Here is an 18098-nt window from a genome sequence, read left to right as displayed (position 1 = left end):
TAAAGGATCCCCACGGTTGGAAGACGAAGCAGCCGGCGAATCCGGAAGACGACCTCATTGATTTCTCAACTTCGGGCGGCTCTTCTCGCATCCATTCCAAGGATGAGGCCGATGCCCAGATCAGGGCGCTCCTCGCTATGAAACGGGCGAACAAGAGGAAGCGACCCGACAGTGTGGGCTCGGATGTAGGCGATGCGAGCCCCCGTGACTCCAGTATTGATGAGTCACTGGGGAAGGCTTACTATGAGGAGGAAGCTGATGAGAGCGGCTCGGACTCTGATGACAGAGAGTGGCAAGAGGGTGACCCAGAACCCAAATACATGCAGGGCCGTCTCCAGGATGAGGCCTTAGTATTTTTGAACCAAAATCTAAAATTTGATAAATTAAAATCACATGAAAAATTTGCAGTAGTAAAAATAATTCTTAACTAAGAAACAAAGTATAAAAATAGTTCAAGTTAAAGACTTAAAGACTTAAACACCACACACATATAACTTTCGAGCCTTCGGCTTGCTTTATTATTTCATAAAAAAAATTATAATGACGTTGAAATAAAATTACAAAAATATATCATTTTGAATATTTTTTTTAACAAAAATCTTCATATAACTCTTTCGAATTCTAACATGTTCTCGTTCAATACAAACACGAATAATTACATAATTTTTTCCAACTCTAATCAGTTACACGACAAATATCTTTTTCATACATATGAAAATATACGAAATATGAAAAATATGATTTAAAATTAATTGAATAATAAATTTTCCTATATTAATAACAAAAAAATATTTTTAATAGACAATAAATTATAAAAACTAAATTTCTATGAAAAAATATAATCCGTTGATTAATATAATTTAATTAAAGTTCAATTCATCAATATTAAAATATTTATTGATGTTAAAATTTAAATTATAAAAATTAAATTACTAATTATATAACCGCCCAGACAGAGGACGTAAATTATAATAATTGAAATAAATCCGAACTTTAACATACTGATCAATCTTCGATCAAGTTTTCTGAAACTGAGATACTATTCTCCAGTCTCCACACATGGCATCGTCGTCTTCACCAACACAACCAAGCTTCAACTTCGTGTACCAACCCGACGGATCTGAATCGGGCTGGGTCGAGGCCCGCACTCACTGTGATCATCTAGGCTCCGTTTCTTCCGATCTGACCCATATTCCCATACCCAACACTCCTTGCAACAGGTACCTCTGTAATCTCTGCTATAAACAATTTATATACAGCTGATCATATGTGTATTTATATTTATTGGGGTGTGTTCGTGTTCGTAAACGTGTAAATTTTGTGTTTTGGGTTGTTGTCGTGTTTAAAAACGTGTTAATATTGTGTTTCAGGGTGTTATTGTGTTCCTAAACGGGTCAATTTTGTTTCGGTGTATAATATAAAAATGCGGGGTTGATGGAATAATTTTTTGATGAATTAGTTGTATTAAGGTTGTGTTGTAAAAATGTTGGGGTTAGGAAATTTTATTTGATTCGTGATACAGGTTATTAGTAATAAGTCAGATTGTGTGTTTTAAATTTGTAGTTAAGTTGTATTATGAAATTTCACTGCGGTGTTGTTTTTTTCCTGTGTTGTAAGATGGTATTACGATTTTGAGTAAGATGGTTTTACGATTAATACAGCAAATAGATAAGCTTTTGACATTCGACAAAGTTGGAGGAAAGTTGTATTGTGTGTTTTAAGTATTGTAGTTTTGTTGTATTATGAACGATTTTGGGTTAGATGGTTTTACTTTTCTGTGTAGTAAGATGGTTTTTTAATATTGAGTAAGATGGTTTTACAATTAATACAGCAAATAGATATAGCTTTTGACATCCGACAAAGTTCAGCAAATAGATAAGCTTTCCCAGCAACCCCAAAAAGAAAAAAAAATTAAGTGGAGACATAATACCTGCACTTCAGCAATTGCATAGAGTGCCAAGGTGGTCTACCACTACTTTCTGGTCCTTTTATCTAAACGGAAAAACAAGAAAGTTTTCTTCCACATATTAACTATCTTAACTCTTTGCCTATTGTGTTTATAAACTATCGTTCTTTTAGATTTTGGCTCAGATCAGATCAGCAGTTGTGTCTTATAATGCGTCCTATCCGTGGTTTAGACACACATACTACGTTTTTTGTCATTTCTCTATAAAAAAGCGCAGACTGGTAGTTGTCAACAATCAATTGCCAGGGATCTCCACCCTAAATAGAGACAATCCTTTGTCCATTCCAAATTGAGTATAATTGGAAGTAGCTAAAAGTTTAAGTGAATTGTGAGGCTGCAGCCAGGCCTCTTAAAATTGCACCTTCAAAATCGGGGCTGAAACCTAAGCCCACATCCTGTATTGCCATTGCCAGTTTCGTCTTCCCATCTATCATACTATTTAGTGCGCCCATCACCACGCTACATGAGTGCTTTCTATAGATACATGAATTTAGTGTCGACTATCAGATTAGAGGAAAAATGACCCTGTCTAACCTTTAAGTGATTGAACTAAATGTGGTTAAACACTGAGGAATTTAATTCTCAAAGGGAAACCGGATGAGAAAATGGGTAACAATGTTGAGGCTTCAAGATGGCATTGAAACCTTTAAGGCTGTTTCAGTCAGAGGTGTGCAGGAAACTGATTCAAATTGTTCCAGTCGGTTCTGGGTTAAAGTGTCAGGTGTGACACATGCTAAGTAAGGACAAGGAGATTCAGGTTTCTTGTTCAGGGATTTATGTAAACAAACCCTCATATATACTTGTACAGAAAATATGAATAAGCCATTAAAAAAAATGCCTTACCGAGCAATTATGTAGCACGGTGAAATATTACAAAGCTTTGTTCATATAAATGAATAGGGCCATAAAGAAATCCTACACTTTCAAGGATTTATTAAAAGCTCTTTTGCCATTGTTTGCAACCTCAGTATGGAACAATAGGGGATACTAAGTAGGCCGTTGATATTGAGAGAACAATAAGTACCAATGTTCTGGATTAAAACCCCTAGAATGAGCGTAGTTTGTCTGGCTGATGCGACATGATTATCATAAATTCATAATCAGGATTTATTGTGCTACTCTGGTTTATAAAGCACTAGAATGTGTAGAAGAGAGGTTTGCTTGAGGTGTTACAGAGTTATCAGCTTTAGAAACCTTTACTCTGTTCTAAAAGGCGTTGAGGGAAGAGGGAAACACTCTTTTTCTCATACATACAGTTCAATATTTGTGAGAAAAAATATTAATAACATTCATCCAAATAAATAAACAACAGTATCAAACTTTTGTGCTACCGAAGTATTCTATAAATAAACTTTTATAGGAGTAGAGGTCAATGGTTAACCGATATGTTATGATTTTAGACCAGGGCATAGATCGGTGTTAAGTTTTGTTCTCAGCAAAGTATAGTTGGGAACTGAATTCTATAGAAAACCAGGCAAAGTTAATATTTGTCTGGTTAAAATATTTCTTAAATTATGAGTTCATTTTTTTTATATGACACAAGTAATGTGCTCTGGCCTCTGTGTATACAATAGTTATAGTGTATGTGTGTATACAATAGTTATAGCGTATATGTGATATGTACTAAAAGGATCATACTTACATGCCTATTACACTAGACTTTTCCAAAATGTTGTTAAAAACTTTTAATTAACCGGTGGAATTAATAAATTGCAGTTAAAAGTTAATCTGCCTGATACACTAAAAGCCTAACCCTTTAGCATATACTAGAAACTCATCCTACCTGTCGAACTCTATGTTTAAAGGTGCCAACATCCAAGCGAGAATTGGTTATGCTTATGCTGCAAGGAAGTTCTTTGCAGTCGATTTGTCAATAAACATATGCTTGAGCACTTTCAACAGACCAATCATTGTCTTGCACTAAGCTACAGGTGCTTACTTTCACTTCCATTCTTTAGTCGATTTACTTATTTTCATCAATTTATATGTTATTTTCATCTGATTTGTCGCTTTGAATGAAATACAGTGATCTTTCAGTTTGGTGTTTCTCCTGTGATGCATATCTTGATGCTCAAGTGATTTCATCTCTGCGGCCAGTGTATGAAACTGCTTACATATTGAAATTTGGTGAAGCCCCACCATTGCGATCAGAAGTTTGACAATGAATCGTATGGTTGATAATTTTGTCGTGCAAATAGGAAGGGGGAACTGTTAGTTATTGACGGTTTATCTTTGAAAGTTCTACATTTTTCAAGTAATCTAGTACAACCATCTTTAGACACTTTGATAATTGATGAAAACTACTACTGATATCTATTCAGACTATATATGGTTTTGGTACCTAACATATGTCCTTTGTTATGGTCAGCTAAATTTGTCGTACTCGTGCCGACCAATGTTTTTTAGTCGGTCGACTTCGACTAAGTAGTACAAAGCAATCAACTAATTTGAACGACTAGCTTAATGTTAGTGTTTTGGGCAACTGGACACCTAGTCAGTCGACTAGTCGAGTTCATAACCTGGTCAAAAATTGACTTTTTAAATGAAAATCTTAGAATTAAAGCACATAACTCAATGGCAGAAGCATCTCTTTGAATTTTTTCTGAAGTTCGGAACTTTTTAATCATGTTAATCATAATTTCTGCCCAGATTTATTCTGCAGTCCAGTAGGCAGTAGCAGTTTCATTCTGATCTGTTTCCTGCCGGAAAATGCTATGTTTTTGCAGTTAAACTACACATTTCTCTGCAATTCTGCTATGTTTCTGCAGTTAAACTGCACTAATCTTCTGCTTGGTCTCTGCAGTCAAACTGTGCTGTTTCTGCAATATGCTATTTTCCCCCCATTGAAACTGCATTGAATTATGATCATAAATGTGCAAGTTGCAACTTCTGTAAACTTCATGTTTCATTAGAAATTAGAAATTTACCATAATCTATTTCTCATTATATGTTACATAATCACAAAATAGATTGCTGCTTATTTTTTATTTAGTTACACTCTCTTGGAGTATTCATCTGTGAGTCGTGAAAGAGAAAAAATTATTAAATATCACAAATTGGAGTTGAAATAAATTAAAACACATTATGAAAATATGATTTTAGATATCACTAGGAGTTTATAAAAATGAAACAATAAACGATGATATTTTATATGAGTTAGTGTTTTGTTTGACAATTGATGTTGGATAATGAGCGCTTAAAGATATTTTATATAAAATATTGTTTTGTTTGAGTTTCTGATTTCATATAAAATAACTTTTTTTCATAATATTATATAGTCTAGTGTTAATGTTTATAGGATTTTTAGGTGTTTTCTTATTGACTTGGACTTAAAAAAATTATAAAAACTAAACAATGTATTATTATAAACTAATATTTGAGATCATATTTTTGAGACGCTAATTATGATAGAGGGTCAACACTCTTCTACAATGTAGATACGATAGGTATCTGTTGTAATTAATTATTATATAATATATTACTTTTAGCTGACTAACATAGAGATTAATACGCGATTAATCTAACATTATAAAGCATCACCACCTTACTAACATTGCTTTGTCTATAACTAGATATGCTTTCGGGCAGCAAAGATTATTATATTTTAGAAACACCAAAATTTTTATATGTAATTTATATTAGATTATTACAATGATAAAGAAATCTGCTCCGAAACACATACATATTTTTTTTAAAATCTTTTATAATAATTTTGAACAGCTTAATTGATTTTAAACTTTCGTCTGTGTGACAGAGTCCGTCATGTATCATCTATACGACAATACATGTAAATCAATGAAAACACATCATATATTTTATAACACATCTTGACTATTTAAAATCTCTTACAATTATGTTCATCCTCCTACTCAATTTCAAAACTGTTTACCGTCAAAAACAAATTTTCAAAGAGTCTGGTTAGTGGGTGCTTATAGACACATGTCAAACGCTAAATTTGATATATTTAATTTATTTTGATTGGTGGAGTTTTTATATATGCAGGTGGCCCATTATTATTAGTAAATAGTAACCAATCAAAATGAGTTAAATGCATGAAATTTGATGTCTAAGCATGTTTCTAACACCCCATGCGTCCTATTCCCTAAATCATCAAAGCCACAGTAAACAAAAATGAATCGATAAAATCGCGCCAAGTTTTGGTAGCAAAACTAGCCATTTCTCTCCTTGCTCCTCCTAATATTTTTGGCTAATATTCGTATTTCTACTCCTTTATTTCCCAAAACAGAAACCAAGACTGACAACAAAACAACCAAACACGCCCTTAGTAACTCAAAGCTTTCTTACCTTGTAAAGATCGGACGAGAATACCAGTGTTATATTTTCTTCAAACTTGTCTTCAAATCCGAGCTTTTCTTACATAAGTTCTTGTTTAGTCTTCTTCATTAAACTCCCAAGAGTTCAATATTCAGATACTAAAATCAAGACTTCTCAACTATAATTCAAGAACTACAACGTGGGTGTTTCATCAAATTAGGTATTTTCTCAACTTGTCTGTGTTCTGTTGCTTGTTTCCTTAATTGGGATTTAAGATTGTAGTGTAGTTTGAAATGGGTTTTAGTTAGATTCAAGAATCATGGATTAATGATGTAGTTTAGCTGTATTTATTGCTTAAGTGTTAATGAAGCTATATCTGATTGTGTATGTATGTATATGTAGCTTGATGAATCTTCTGATTATGCATGTTTTTCTGTTTGGGATTGCTTTGGATTAGATCATAGAACAGTTAAATTTTCTTTTTTGAGGATAAATACTAGCTGTTGTTGTTATTTGTTCATGATTGCGAAGATCCCTGCTTAGTGAATTTTGTAAAACGTATGTTTTTTTTAGCATGGAAGTTATTCTATATTTGGAAAGATGAAAAATTTTAAATGTATTACTGAAGATTTTAATGGTTTTGTTGGATAGGATGCAGAATTGCGGAAACATGACCTTTTTTGTTTGTATTATGTCGGAGATAATGACACACATTTTCTGTTGGTCAACGTTCAGGTTTTTTGATTCGATATGGTGGCCAACCAGAAGTCTACTTCAGTTGGTGCCGTAGAGCTAAAGGCAGTGATTTATCGGAAAATTGGGCGTCAGAGAACAGAGGATTACTTTAATTTGCTCAAAAGATATTTTTCTCTTAAGCTCAAGAAATATGAGTTTGATAAATCCTGTATACAGGTAATTGGAAGGAATAATCTTCATCTTCACAACCAGCTTATTCAGACTATCCTAAAGAATTCTTATGTTGGTAAAGTTCCTCTATCGAGGGCTAAAAACGTGGTAGTGGCAGCTTCCCCTACTGTAAAAGTTGCTAATGGCCTCCCAGTACACAGTAGGGGACTGGCGAATAGAGATCGCAAGTTTAATGACCGTCCAAGTCCCCTTGGCCCACTAGGGAAGAGTCAGCAAAGTGAAACGGAACTCTTGTCTCTTGGTAGCAGACCTCCTATTGAAGTTGTATCTGTGGAAGATGGGGAAGAAGTTGAGCAGGCTGCTGGAAGCCCGTGCATTCAAAGTAGAAGCCCTGTCACTGCTCCTTTGGGAATATCGATGTACAAGGGCGCACGTAAAGCACTTTGTAGTGGAAATCAACAGAAGTATCATTCTTTGATCTGTCAGCAGACTCGAGAGCTACCTGACGCTAGATCTTTAATGATTATTTTGGAGCAGAAGTTGGAGATGGAGGGCCTTAGGATTTCTGTAGACTGCGCTAATGTGTTAAACAATGGTCTGGATTGTTACCTGAAAAGATTGATAGAACCTTGTATAGGATTGGCAGGTTCAAGATGTATGAAGGAGCGCCCTCAGCATATAACTGGTCAAAGAGTAACTGCTTTAAATGGAATGTTACCTGCAAATGGGATATATTTGTCAAAGCCATCTGACTCCATATGTGCTTCCCTTTCAGATTTTGGTGTTGTAATGGAATCAAACCCTTGCATACTTGGAGGCGACTGGGCAGTCCTGCGTGAAAAGGTTTGTGCTCAAGCATTTGAGGAATAACGTAATTTATTCAGCAGCTGTTTGAACCAGAGGATTGATATTCTTCTTCATTACTACCTGAACTTTAAGTCCGCCATGATGCAGTAGCTCGTGCAGTCAGATAAAATGCTTTAAATCCTCTTAGAATTATAGAAATATGTCATGATATTACATCACATGTTAGCAATTAGAAGTTATTGGGATGTGAGTCTGTTCATAAGGTCTATTATATTAATTACCTTTTTTACCTAGAGACTCACTCTCAAGAACTCTATCCTCATTGATAGAATGGATTTGTTATCTCTTGTGCACCAGATATTGCTATAGAAGAACCCTCATCTTGTTCCTGATTGTCATGTCACTATGATTGCTTATACTCGCTTACCATTTTGAACAAGAACAGACATTATTCTATCTCAGTTGAAAGTTATAATCTTTTATGGAGCTGTATTGTTCCTTTTGTGGCTGTACCTCAAATTTGATATTATATTCTATCACACTTTGTTTCTGAAGTGAGTAAATAGTTACCTATATGTGTCAGTAGCTGCCTATAGAGCATGTGGGAATATACTAAATTTTCTTGTCTATAAGTTTTATTGCTTTCTCCTTTTGTTCCCTTTAATTGGTGCTGTTGGTACTTGATTCAAGATGAGATTAATCTGCCTCGAGCATTTCTGTTATATATATATATGTATGTATATAAATATATATATATATATATATATGTATATGTATATATAAGAATATTGTTAATAAATACTGTTGTGGACAGCGAAATATTTTTGACTTGTAGTACCCTTTTTTTTTTGGCTTTGTAAATACCGTTGTTCTATTAGCTTTTTCCAGGGGGACAGCGAAATATTTTTGACTTTGAGTACCCTTTTTTGGCTTTGTAACTCCAGCACCGTGACACTTTAAAGACATGTTAAAACATTATTTATAATTTTAAAAAATGATATATCTCTTAATTTTTCTAGTCTAAAATATACTTACCACACTATAAATTAACCACACTCGGTGGTTTATGTTGCGTTTACTCGAACTAGGGCAAAAATAAAAGAAATTGCGGCGGCTGAGCGAGCAGAATTGGGGCGAAATTAGCCTATTTGGGGTGAGTTCCTCGATTTTTTTTATTTGTAACAATGAACAATTTGCAATAATTGACTCATTCCTCTCACCGTCTTCTTGCCTAATTCAAGTTTGTAATAGGTATGTTGTTAATTTGTATTTATTGTTTAGGTGTTGATGAGATATATCTGTGTGTGCAAGTAGATTTTACTTTTTTAGTTGAACTTTCTGATTGTGTCTGTTTTCCATCTTAAGATTACTCCAAGATTAGAATAGAGGATTACTTGAATTTCTTTTTCGAGAATTATAACTAGGTTTGATTGTTATTGTTCTTCATTTTTTAAGATTCCTGCTAAATTAAATTATGTTAAAGGTATATGCTTTGTAACATGTAATTTATATTTTTGAAATAATGATGACTTTTAGATGTACATGTACAGATGTAAATGGTTTTGTTAGATAAAATGTAGGATTGTAGAAACAGGGTTTTGTTGTTTGTATTGTGTCGGAGATGCTGATGCAGGTTTTCTATTGCTAAATGTTGAGGTTCCTTGACTCGATATGGCGGCCAACCAAAAGTCTACCCCAGTTTGTATGGTAGAGCTGAAGGCGCTTATTTATCAGAAAATTGGGAGTCACAGAGCAGTGGATTACTTTGAGCTGCTCAAAAGTTTCCTTTCTCTCAGGCTGAATAAAACCGAGTTTGACAAATACTGCACGCGGATAATTGGAAGGGATAATATTTATCTTCACAACCAGCTTATTCGAACCATCCTTGGGAGTTGTTATGCTCGTAATTATCCTACATTGAGGACTAAAAACGTGGCAGTGGCAGCTTCCCCAATTGCAAAAGTTTCTAGCGGCCTCCCAGTGCATAGCAGGTTTCTGGCAAATAGAGAGCGCAAGTTTTGTGATCCAAGTCTCCTTGGCCCACTAGGGAAGAATACTGAACTACCTTCTCTTGGTAGCAGACCTCCTGTTGAAATTGTATTAGGGGAAGATGGGAATTCATTGTTCTGTCAGAAGACTCGTGGGCTTCCTGATGCTAGATCTCTGATGAACATTTTGGAGCAGAAGTTGAATATGAAGGGACTTAATATTTCTGTAGAGGGCACTAATGTCTTAAATAACGGGTTGGATTGTTACCTGAAAAAATTAATAGAGCCTTGTATAGGATTGGCAGGTTCAAGATGTATGAAGGAGCGCCCTCAGCATATAACTGGCCAAAGAGTAACTGCTTTAAGTGGAATCTTACCTGCAAGTGGGATATTTTTGCCAGAGCCATCCCACACCATATATGCTACACTTTCAGATTTTGGTGCTGTAATGGAATCCAACCCTCGCATACTTGGAGGAAACTGGAATGCGCTGCGTGAAAAGATCATGCTCGAGCATTTGAAAAGATAATGTAATTTTTTTTCAGCAACTGTTTGAACCAGAGGATCAGTTGTCTTTTTCATAATTAGCGGAACCTTGGGCACACATGCTGCAGCAGCTTGCATAGTCAGATAATAACTCTGCTTTAATCCTTTTAGAACTATTAACTTATATCATGAGACTACATCACATGTTAGCGTTAGTAGTTATTGGGATGCGAGTCTGTTTTCATGGTTCATATATGAATTGCCTTTTTTACTTGGAGACTCACATTCAAGAACTCCATGCTCATTGATAAAATGGATTTGATATTTTTTGTGCTCCAAATTTTTGCTATTGAAAGACCTTGAGTACCAAATTGCCATCGTAGTATGGTTGCTTATACCATCTTGAATTCGTACCAGTATTTCTTGTTGCAGTTAAAATCTATGATCTTGTGTTGAGCTGTATTGTTTTTTCCTTTCGTGTTGTGCCTTGAATCCATTGTTAGTGTTTACCACATGTTTACTTTTTAAGTGTGTTAATAGTCACCTATAGAGCACGGGGGACCATACTAAAATTTCTCTTCTATATGCTATATTTCATTCTCCTTTCTTTCCCTGTTAATGATACTGTTATACTTGATGCAAGATGAGATTTACAATTTGCCTCAAGCTTGTCTGTTTTGAATAATATTTATTTATTTAAGGATATCGTCAAAAACATTGTCGTGCCATTAGCTTTTTCTCCTTTATGGTGTAGCAGTGTTTCATTTTAAATATACATATGTCTCTCAAAATTATCTCACTTGTGGTTTATGTCGAGTTGAGTCAAACCAGAAATTGGGGTGAAATTGATTGAGCTAACAGATAGCGGATGAAACATAGTAAATATGGGGAGATTGCTCTCTACTTTTCATCTGAAACAAGGGACGATTATAGGTTTAAGGTAATCATCTTGTCACCATTCTCTCTCCTTAATCTGATTTCATGGCAGGTATGTATGAGTGTAATATGTTAGGTAGTATTTATTAATTTCCTGATGCATGCTTAAGTATTAGATCATGAATTAAGGTTTTTCCTCTACCATGTCAAGTTTTTTAAATCCAGAGTTTTTCGGATTTGTAGACTGGATGATAGATAATTTTGAGATTTGATGGAGGTATAAGTGTTCTTTGTTGGATATTGAAATGGAGTTTGAAGATGAAGCTAAAAAACAGGGTTAGGACTTGGAAGTTGGAGTTTAGTTTTATGGCTTATTCTTTATGTATACAAGAGGATACACCAGAACTTAGAAACAGATTCGATCAAATGAATCCAAGTGCAAGAAGATTGCAGAGTCTAATGTGCTCAATGAGCTTGAATACGACCTCCCTTCACCAAATGACCTTGAAGATACTTCAATGAACATGTGCTAATGAGAATGCCCTATCGTGGATTCGTGGTTTAGCTTTATAGAGGTTAATTGTTAGGAGAAGCCCTAGATCTTCCCTACACTATTACTTTTACTTCACCTACTCGACCAGTGTGACTAATTTCTGTTTACCCAAAATATATGGAACTGCTGAAAGGAGAAGACCGTGTACTTGTTCACAGAAAGTGGAAATGAGTATGACGTCTGAAATTAGTACCGTATTGAAATAGGAGAATAGAAGTGCAAGAAGAATAGGAGGCCTGCCTCAGAAAGTAACGAGGGGCAACTGCTGAGCCAGTTATGATTAGATATCGAGGAGTAAGTGATCACTCAGATGAAGCAAAAACTGCAGCAAAAGGAGCACCTACAACTGAAGGTCAGCAGAAGAAGGTAACGCTAACTAAGAAGGAAAAGGCCGGAAAGGATAAAGAGCTGCTGAGTCGAGGAGTTGTTCTAGATAATAATCTGGAAAGCATCAAGTCCCAAACCATTGAGCTTATTGACTAGATTACCGACTCTGATTCGTCTAGTGATAGTGAACTTCTATGAAGCTGACAAAGCAACCTATTTTCCCCGACAATATATTGTGTTAGGCCTTCTTGCCTTCTGAATAGTCAATTAAGAACATGAGGCTTCCACTTTAGGCCATGATGATAAGAACTTGTAGTGTGAAAATTCACTAGACAAGGCAGAGTAGTAAGGGCTTTGGAACTCATCTTTCTGTTACGTTTTTTCCAGTAATTTGATGCTCTATGAATGTTATGTTTTCTTGACAAGGTGAAGCAATATTCTAGAGAACACGAGCTTCACTTTGTCAAGGCAAACAAGCCTTGCGTCTAGGATCTTCAAATTTTAGAATCATCTCTAAATAAGTTCGTAGAACATATGGAATAGATACGAATTAGGACCCCGTGAACTAATTTTGACCGGGGATGTTCAGGGTTCCGCAAGTGTTATCAGTTTCTTATTGAAGGTCCTCATAAAGTCAGATTAGTTGATTGTCATCGTTCTGGTGTCTGGTTTGGTTCTATAAAGCTCTAGATAGATATTTAGCCGTCAATCAATGAAACCTTGCAGATTGAAGTTAGCTCCTTCCTCATATTACAAATTGTTGTTCAATGGACATTGTTGTAATCGTCATTACTAATGGCAACTATCTTGCAAACACACAATCAGGATTTTTCTTGTTTGGAATCTTATTTTTCTTCGATAAGTATTTTTCTTCAATAAGTTCCCAATTTATTTGGATTTTGTTAGTCCCTCTGTGAGAATTGGTTTTGTTTTGGAGTGTTTTGATCTCCGGTGACCGAGGTTAGTGGCCGAGGTTAGCATGATTTTCATGGGTTTGATTCAGATTTGAAGGTTGTTATGGGATCACATCTATGGTCGATTGTTCAGTAAAGTGAAAACCAATCAGGTGTGAAAATAAGTACATATATTCAAACCATCTCCAAATCACTTAGTTGAATCTCCAACATGAAAGGATTGAACAAAGATTTTCTTCGGCGTCTGTCCAATTTCGATTATATTTATAAATGCCGCATGGCTTTTAATTAATGAATTGATTCTTTTTAGTAGAAAAAAAACCACATTTGCTAGAGTACTCGTGTAGCTTATAGGTATGTTCCGCGAGTTATCTCGTTAACAAGAGGTCGAGATTCGAAATCACTAGCAATTGACCCGAGGACAGAGAAAAACACAGTGGGGAGCAGAAAGAAAATGACTTTACAAAACATGTTAATTAGATGAAAAACAGGAGACCCTTTACCACATTAGCTACATGAAAAATGTTGATATATGTGCTTATGAACATAAAATGAAAGTAAAGTGAGGTATTGGAGTACACTAAATATATCATCGAATGCTCTCTTTTCTCAATTGAAGAGATTAGAATGTAGCATTAGTTGAATTTTTCATATGTTTAATTATATATATTTGGAATGATTATGACATTTAGATATACATGTACAGGTGTAAGGTAAAATCTAAGATTTTTAAAACACGGCTGTGTTGGATTGAAGTTCGACTTAAATTTTTATTATGGAATTATTTGCAAACTATATCCCTGACCCCAAATACATCTTAGTATACATATTTTCGATAATTGCAGTACACATTCTCTTACTAAAAATGTGTTGTAGTACATCATTTCTGTTAAAAATTAACGTTACCGTTAAAAAGTGAAGGACAATGAAGCCAGATTCTTCTAGCTTGCGTACCAGTTGAAACTACAGATAATGGGCTTTTAATTCTGACTTTGATTTCTGATACGAACTTATGGAACTTACCACCAGTCTCCTTCCATCTTCCAGAGGAGAATCAGAAGTGCTAGAAGAATAGGAGGCCTGGCTTGGAAAGTAACGAGGGCAACTAATGAGCGTGTTATGATTAGATTTCGATGAGAGAGTGATTACTGAAATGAAGCAAAAGTTGTAGCCAAAGGAGCACCTAGAAAGGAAGGTCAGGAAAAAAGAAGTAACATCAACTAAGAAAGGGAAGGCTGGAAAGCTTAAAGAGCTTTTGCGTCGAGGAGTTGTCTCAGATAGTAATCTATGAACTATCCAGTGACAACCCATTAGGCTTATTGACTTAACTACTGACTCTGATTTGTCTGGTGAGAGTTAAGCATGGATGAAGGACACGAGGCTTCCACTTCACGCCTTGATGATCAGAACCGGTAGTCTGAAAGTTTACTTGACAAGGCAGAGTAAAAAGGGCCATAGAACTTCAAAGTTTGGGATTACATGTATGTTCTTTATTTGCTCTCTTATATGCTCATGGTTTGTTTGAATGTTGATGATCTGTGGGTTGATTTGTTTAGATCAGCTGTGACTATGGATGTCATTGTCCTTTTAAATTTTACCCTTATTGTACCCTCTGGCATAGTTATTAAGCCATGCTGGTTGGCCAGGGATGCCCTTTAAATTCAGTCACGTTGCTTCTGCCTTGTAAATCTTTTCACATACTTCTGGTTGGTTTGTATTCATAAGTTACTAATCAAAAGTGTATTAATTTGTAGTTAGTTACTAATCAATACGACAAAGTATGAAATATGTGGAGATTATAACTGCAGTGGTAAGTATACTCCTTTAGCTTATAGGAATGTTCTGCGCTAGCAAGAGTACTCCCGGTAACAGATAGTCGAAGGTACATGGATGTTTGAGCATTCATGCAATTGACCACCAGCATCTGGGGAGCAAAAAATATGATTTTGCAGAACATGCTAGTCGGATGAAAATGGGAGATCATTTACACACTATCGACATGAAACATAGTAATATATATGCATATATTATGTTGTTTTAAATTAGAATGATAGGATGTAATCATAATTTAGAAGGGGAAATAAATGTGGTGAAGTATGGGAGAACACTAAATATTTTACGAAATTCATGACTACAAAATACAAGATCGTATAACATCTGATTTGATCAGTAGTTCTAACATATTTGAGATTTTAGTCTAACATGTGCATCAAGTGTGCAGTTATGTTTGTCTTTGTAGCGCATTCAATGAAAGAAAGAAACCCGAAGGAACCAGACATTTTTGTGTAATTTTTTCACTTAAGTTTTTGCAGATGATTACAAATGAAATTAATTAACTGAAAATGCAAAATTATTGGTGATTGGAGAATTAGTAAATACTTAAGCTGCATATGTGGAAATAGCTAAATAGAACATAAGACAACAACTTTTCCAATAGTTTAAATTTTACCAATCATTTTCAAAATAAAGTTAAATGAAAAATAACCAAAGCTGTCAATAATTTTCTTGATTTTCAATTATCATCCCTAGTAGAGAGCACGATTTTTGAGTTTATTTATACATATTAAAAGATGAAATTTTCTCAAAATACAATTTGGCAACCACAATTCAAACACACACGATGTCTGGAAACATGAAATATTTTACAAAGACAACTTATTTTGAACAACAATAAACTTCCATGAACTTCATTCGGTCAGTCGCTCTTCAATGTATTTGCAACGTCAATGACAAACCTGTATCGGACATCAGACTTCAGAAGTCTCTCCATTGCAGTATTAACATAGTCCATTGGAATAACTTCAACATCGGCTGTAATGTTGTGCTTCGCTGCAAAATCAAGCATTTCTTGCGTTTCCTTCAGTCCGCCAATATTACTCCCAGCAAGAATCTTTCTCCCTGTCAAATGTACTAGCATTGGGCATGATTTCTTCGAATAATGATGGACATTAAAAAAGAATTAGCTCGGCATAATGCTTACCGACAAGCAAAGGGAACACTGGCACCTCAAGAGGCTTTTCGGGTCCACCCACCATGACAAGCTTTCCATTAGGCTTTAATAGCCCAAGCAATGGAGCAAGAGGGTGAGTAGCAGATACAGTATCTATAATACCATCAAGTGAGCTCGTTGCGTCCTAAATGAATTGATGAATAATTATCAGTAATTAAATCTCTGAAGCAAATCATACACAAAAATGTAAAATAAACGCTTATTTCAATGGACCTGCAATTGTTCCTGGTCACGACTTATCAAAAACGAATCTGCACCGAGTTTTTCCAATGCTTCCTTCTTTTTGCTTTCAGAAGTACTTATAACCGTGACATGTGCACCAAAAGCTTTAGCCAGCTTAACAGCTAGATGGCCGAGCCCACCCAAGCCTACGACACCAACCCTCGTACCAGGCTTGTCGAGTGCAAAATATTTCAGGGGACTATAAGTTGTGATCCCAGCACATAATAGAGGAGCACCAGAATCAAGTGGCAGATTCTCTGGCCAACGAACAATGAAGCGCTCATCCGCGACCATTGACTCAGAATACCCTCCTTGAGTAATGGTTCCATCAAAATACAGAGCACTATAAGTCAGTACCTGCTTTGCACAGTGATTCTCCAAATCGTCGCAGCAACTATCACACGAACCACAAGATCCAACTAAGCACCCTACTCCGACATGATCTCCAACCTTGACTTTCTCAACTTTGCTCCCAACTTCAGTTACCACACCAACAATTTCGTGTCTGTGCCAATAATATCAGTCATTACTTATCATTTAGCATAAAGTACGATAAATCTGCATTTTTCCTTAACTAACTTCACTGCTGATCAAACATTTCAAGCCCTTTATAGTCGAAATATATAAATTCTGGTCTATTTGAATTTACATAATCAAACACAGAGAAACTCAAAACATTAAAGGACAAGTAGTTACCCTGGAACGACAGGATACCGGGTGAAGCCCCATTCATTCTTGATCATGTGAAGATCTGAATGACATATTCCGCAATACAACACTTTGAACCTTACATCATTATCACCTGTTGCCCTGCATAATCCATAACAACATTAATTAATTTTTATCAAATTACATATGGCTTATTTGTTATAGTGAAACTAGTGATTTCTAGTGATCGGTGATTTGTACTACTGTCACGTTCAATAAAATTTGATTGAAAAAATATATGCATGGCAAGTATACCTTCTTGAAAACTTAAATGGAGAAAGAACTCCAGAAGTGTCACTAGCTGCCCAGCCAAGAGCCTTTGCAGGGTGTTCAGTTTCTAATGATTTTGCCATGTGTGTTACTAAAACTAAGAAGAAGTAAACGAGATATACTGGTTATGTTTGGTTCGGTGTACTAAGACAGAGAAGAAATATGAGTGTTTTGGTGAGAAAAGAGAGTGGCTGAGTGGGTTTTTATAGTGATGAAAGTTGGACAGTGACGCAGGCCGTGATGCCTCCTAGCCTGGGACAAACAAAACCTGACTTGACCATCTCAACTAACTTTGAACATATGAGTATTGTCATAGTTTCTAAATACTCCCTCTGTACTCTAGGTTGTTTACGTTCACTGTTTGCAAGCATTTTGAGCCTCTTATAAAGTATAGTTCCATAACTTTTTCTATTTTTTTTTGAATAAAAGTTTAAACATCAAACTTTTATTCCGGAGGAAAAAATTTTAAAAATATATTATGAAACTATACTTTAAATGAGTGTTAAAAAACATGCCAAAAAGTAACGTAAAGAAATGAGAGGGACAGAGAGAGTATATAAATATTGTCATAGTTTGATCCAGTTGCATCAGGTAAGTTCCTGTAAGTTCTGTGATCTCCAAGCTTTATTCTCAATTCAATATAATCTCTTATAGGAGACCCCAGAGTATCTGTATAATCAATAATTTGTAAGTTTTGAACCATGCAAGGAGGATATATCAAAATATTTATATTTATAATTGATAAAGCAAAGTGATAACATTGTTATATTAAGTATTCTATTCCTAGTGGGCGGCTCATTCATATTTTAGCATAATCATGATTCTGCTA

At 35.2% G+C, this 18098-nt stretch overlaps 4 protein-coding genes across 4 annotated transcripts; 3 read left to right on the top strand and 1 right to left on the bottom strand.

Moving 5' to 3' along the window:
* Positions 1 to 982: 982 nt before the first annotated feature.
* On the top strand, positions 983 to 4291 carry LOC108200546 (uncharacterized). Its single transcript, XM_017368743.2, has 3 exons — positions 983 to 1220; positions 3772 to 3897; positions 3993 to 4291. The coding sequence occupies exons 1-3, from the start codon at positions 1060 to 1062 to the stop codon at positions 4123 to 4125; spliced, it is 420 nt and encodes a 139-aa protein (XP_017224232.2). The 5' UTR covers positions 983 to 1059; the 3' UTR covers positions 4126 to 4291.
* Positions 4292 to 6217: 1926 nt separating this feature from the next.
* LOC108200329 (uncharacterized) lies at positions 6218 to 8307 on the top strand. The gene is made up of 2 exons (XM_017368440.2): positions 6218 to 6461; positions 6977 to 8307. Exon 2 carries the CDS (start codon positions 6992 to 6994, stop codon positions 7976 to 7978), a length of 987 nt encoding a protein of 328 aa, XP_017223929.1. The 5' UTR covers positions 6218 to 6461; positions 6977 to 6991; the 3' UTR covers positions 7979 to 8307.
* Positions 8308 to 9448: 1141 nt separating this feature from the next.
* LOC108200330 (uncharacterized) lies at positions 9449 to 10666 on the top strand. The gene has a single exon (XM_017368441.2). The coding sequence runs from the start codon at positions 9587 to 9589 to the stop codon at positions 10430 to 10432; it is 846 nt and encodes a 281-aa protein (XP_017223930.1). The 5' UTR covers positions 9449 to 9586; the 3' UTR covers positions 10433 to 10666.
* A 4827-nt stretch (positions 10667 to 15493) lies between these two features.
* On the bottom strand, positions 15494 to 17451 carry LOC108202765 (mannitol dehydrogenase). Its single transcript, XM_017371297.2, has 5 exons — positions 17255 to 17451; positions 16988 to 17101; positions 16283 to 16796; positions 16040 to 16193; positions 15494 to 15957 (listed from the first exon to the last, which is right to left on the bottom strand). Exons 1-5 carry the CDS (start codon positions 17350 to 17352, stop codon positions 15755 to 15757), a joined length of 1083 nt encoding a protein of 360 aa, XP_017226786.1. The 5' UTR covers positions 17353 to 17451; the 3' UTR covers positions 15494 to 15754.
* Positions 17452 to 18098: the final 647 nt, after the last annotated feature.

Source organism: Daucus carota, chromosome 9 (assembly GCF_001625215.2).
Source record: "Daucus carota subsp. sativus chromosome 9, DH1 v3.0, whole genome shotgun sequence".
Taxonomy (NCBI): domain Eukaryota; kingdom Viridiplantae; phylum Streptophyta; class Magnoliopsida; order Apiales; family Apiaceae; genus Daucus; species Daucus carota.
Note: the sequence above shows the minus strand (reverse complement) of the source record. Positions and strands in the feature narration are given on the sequence as shown.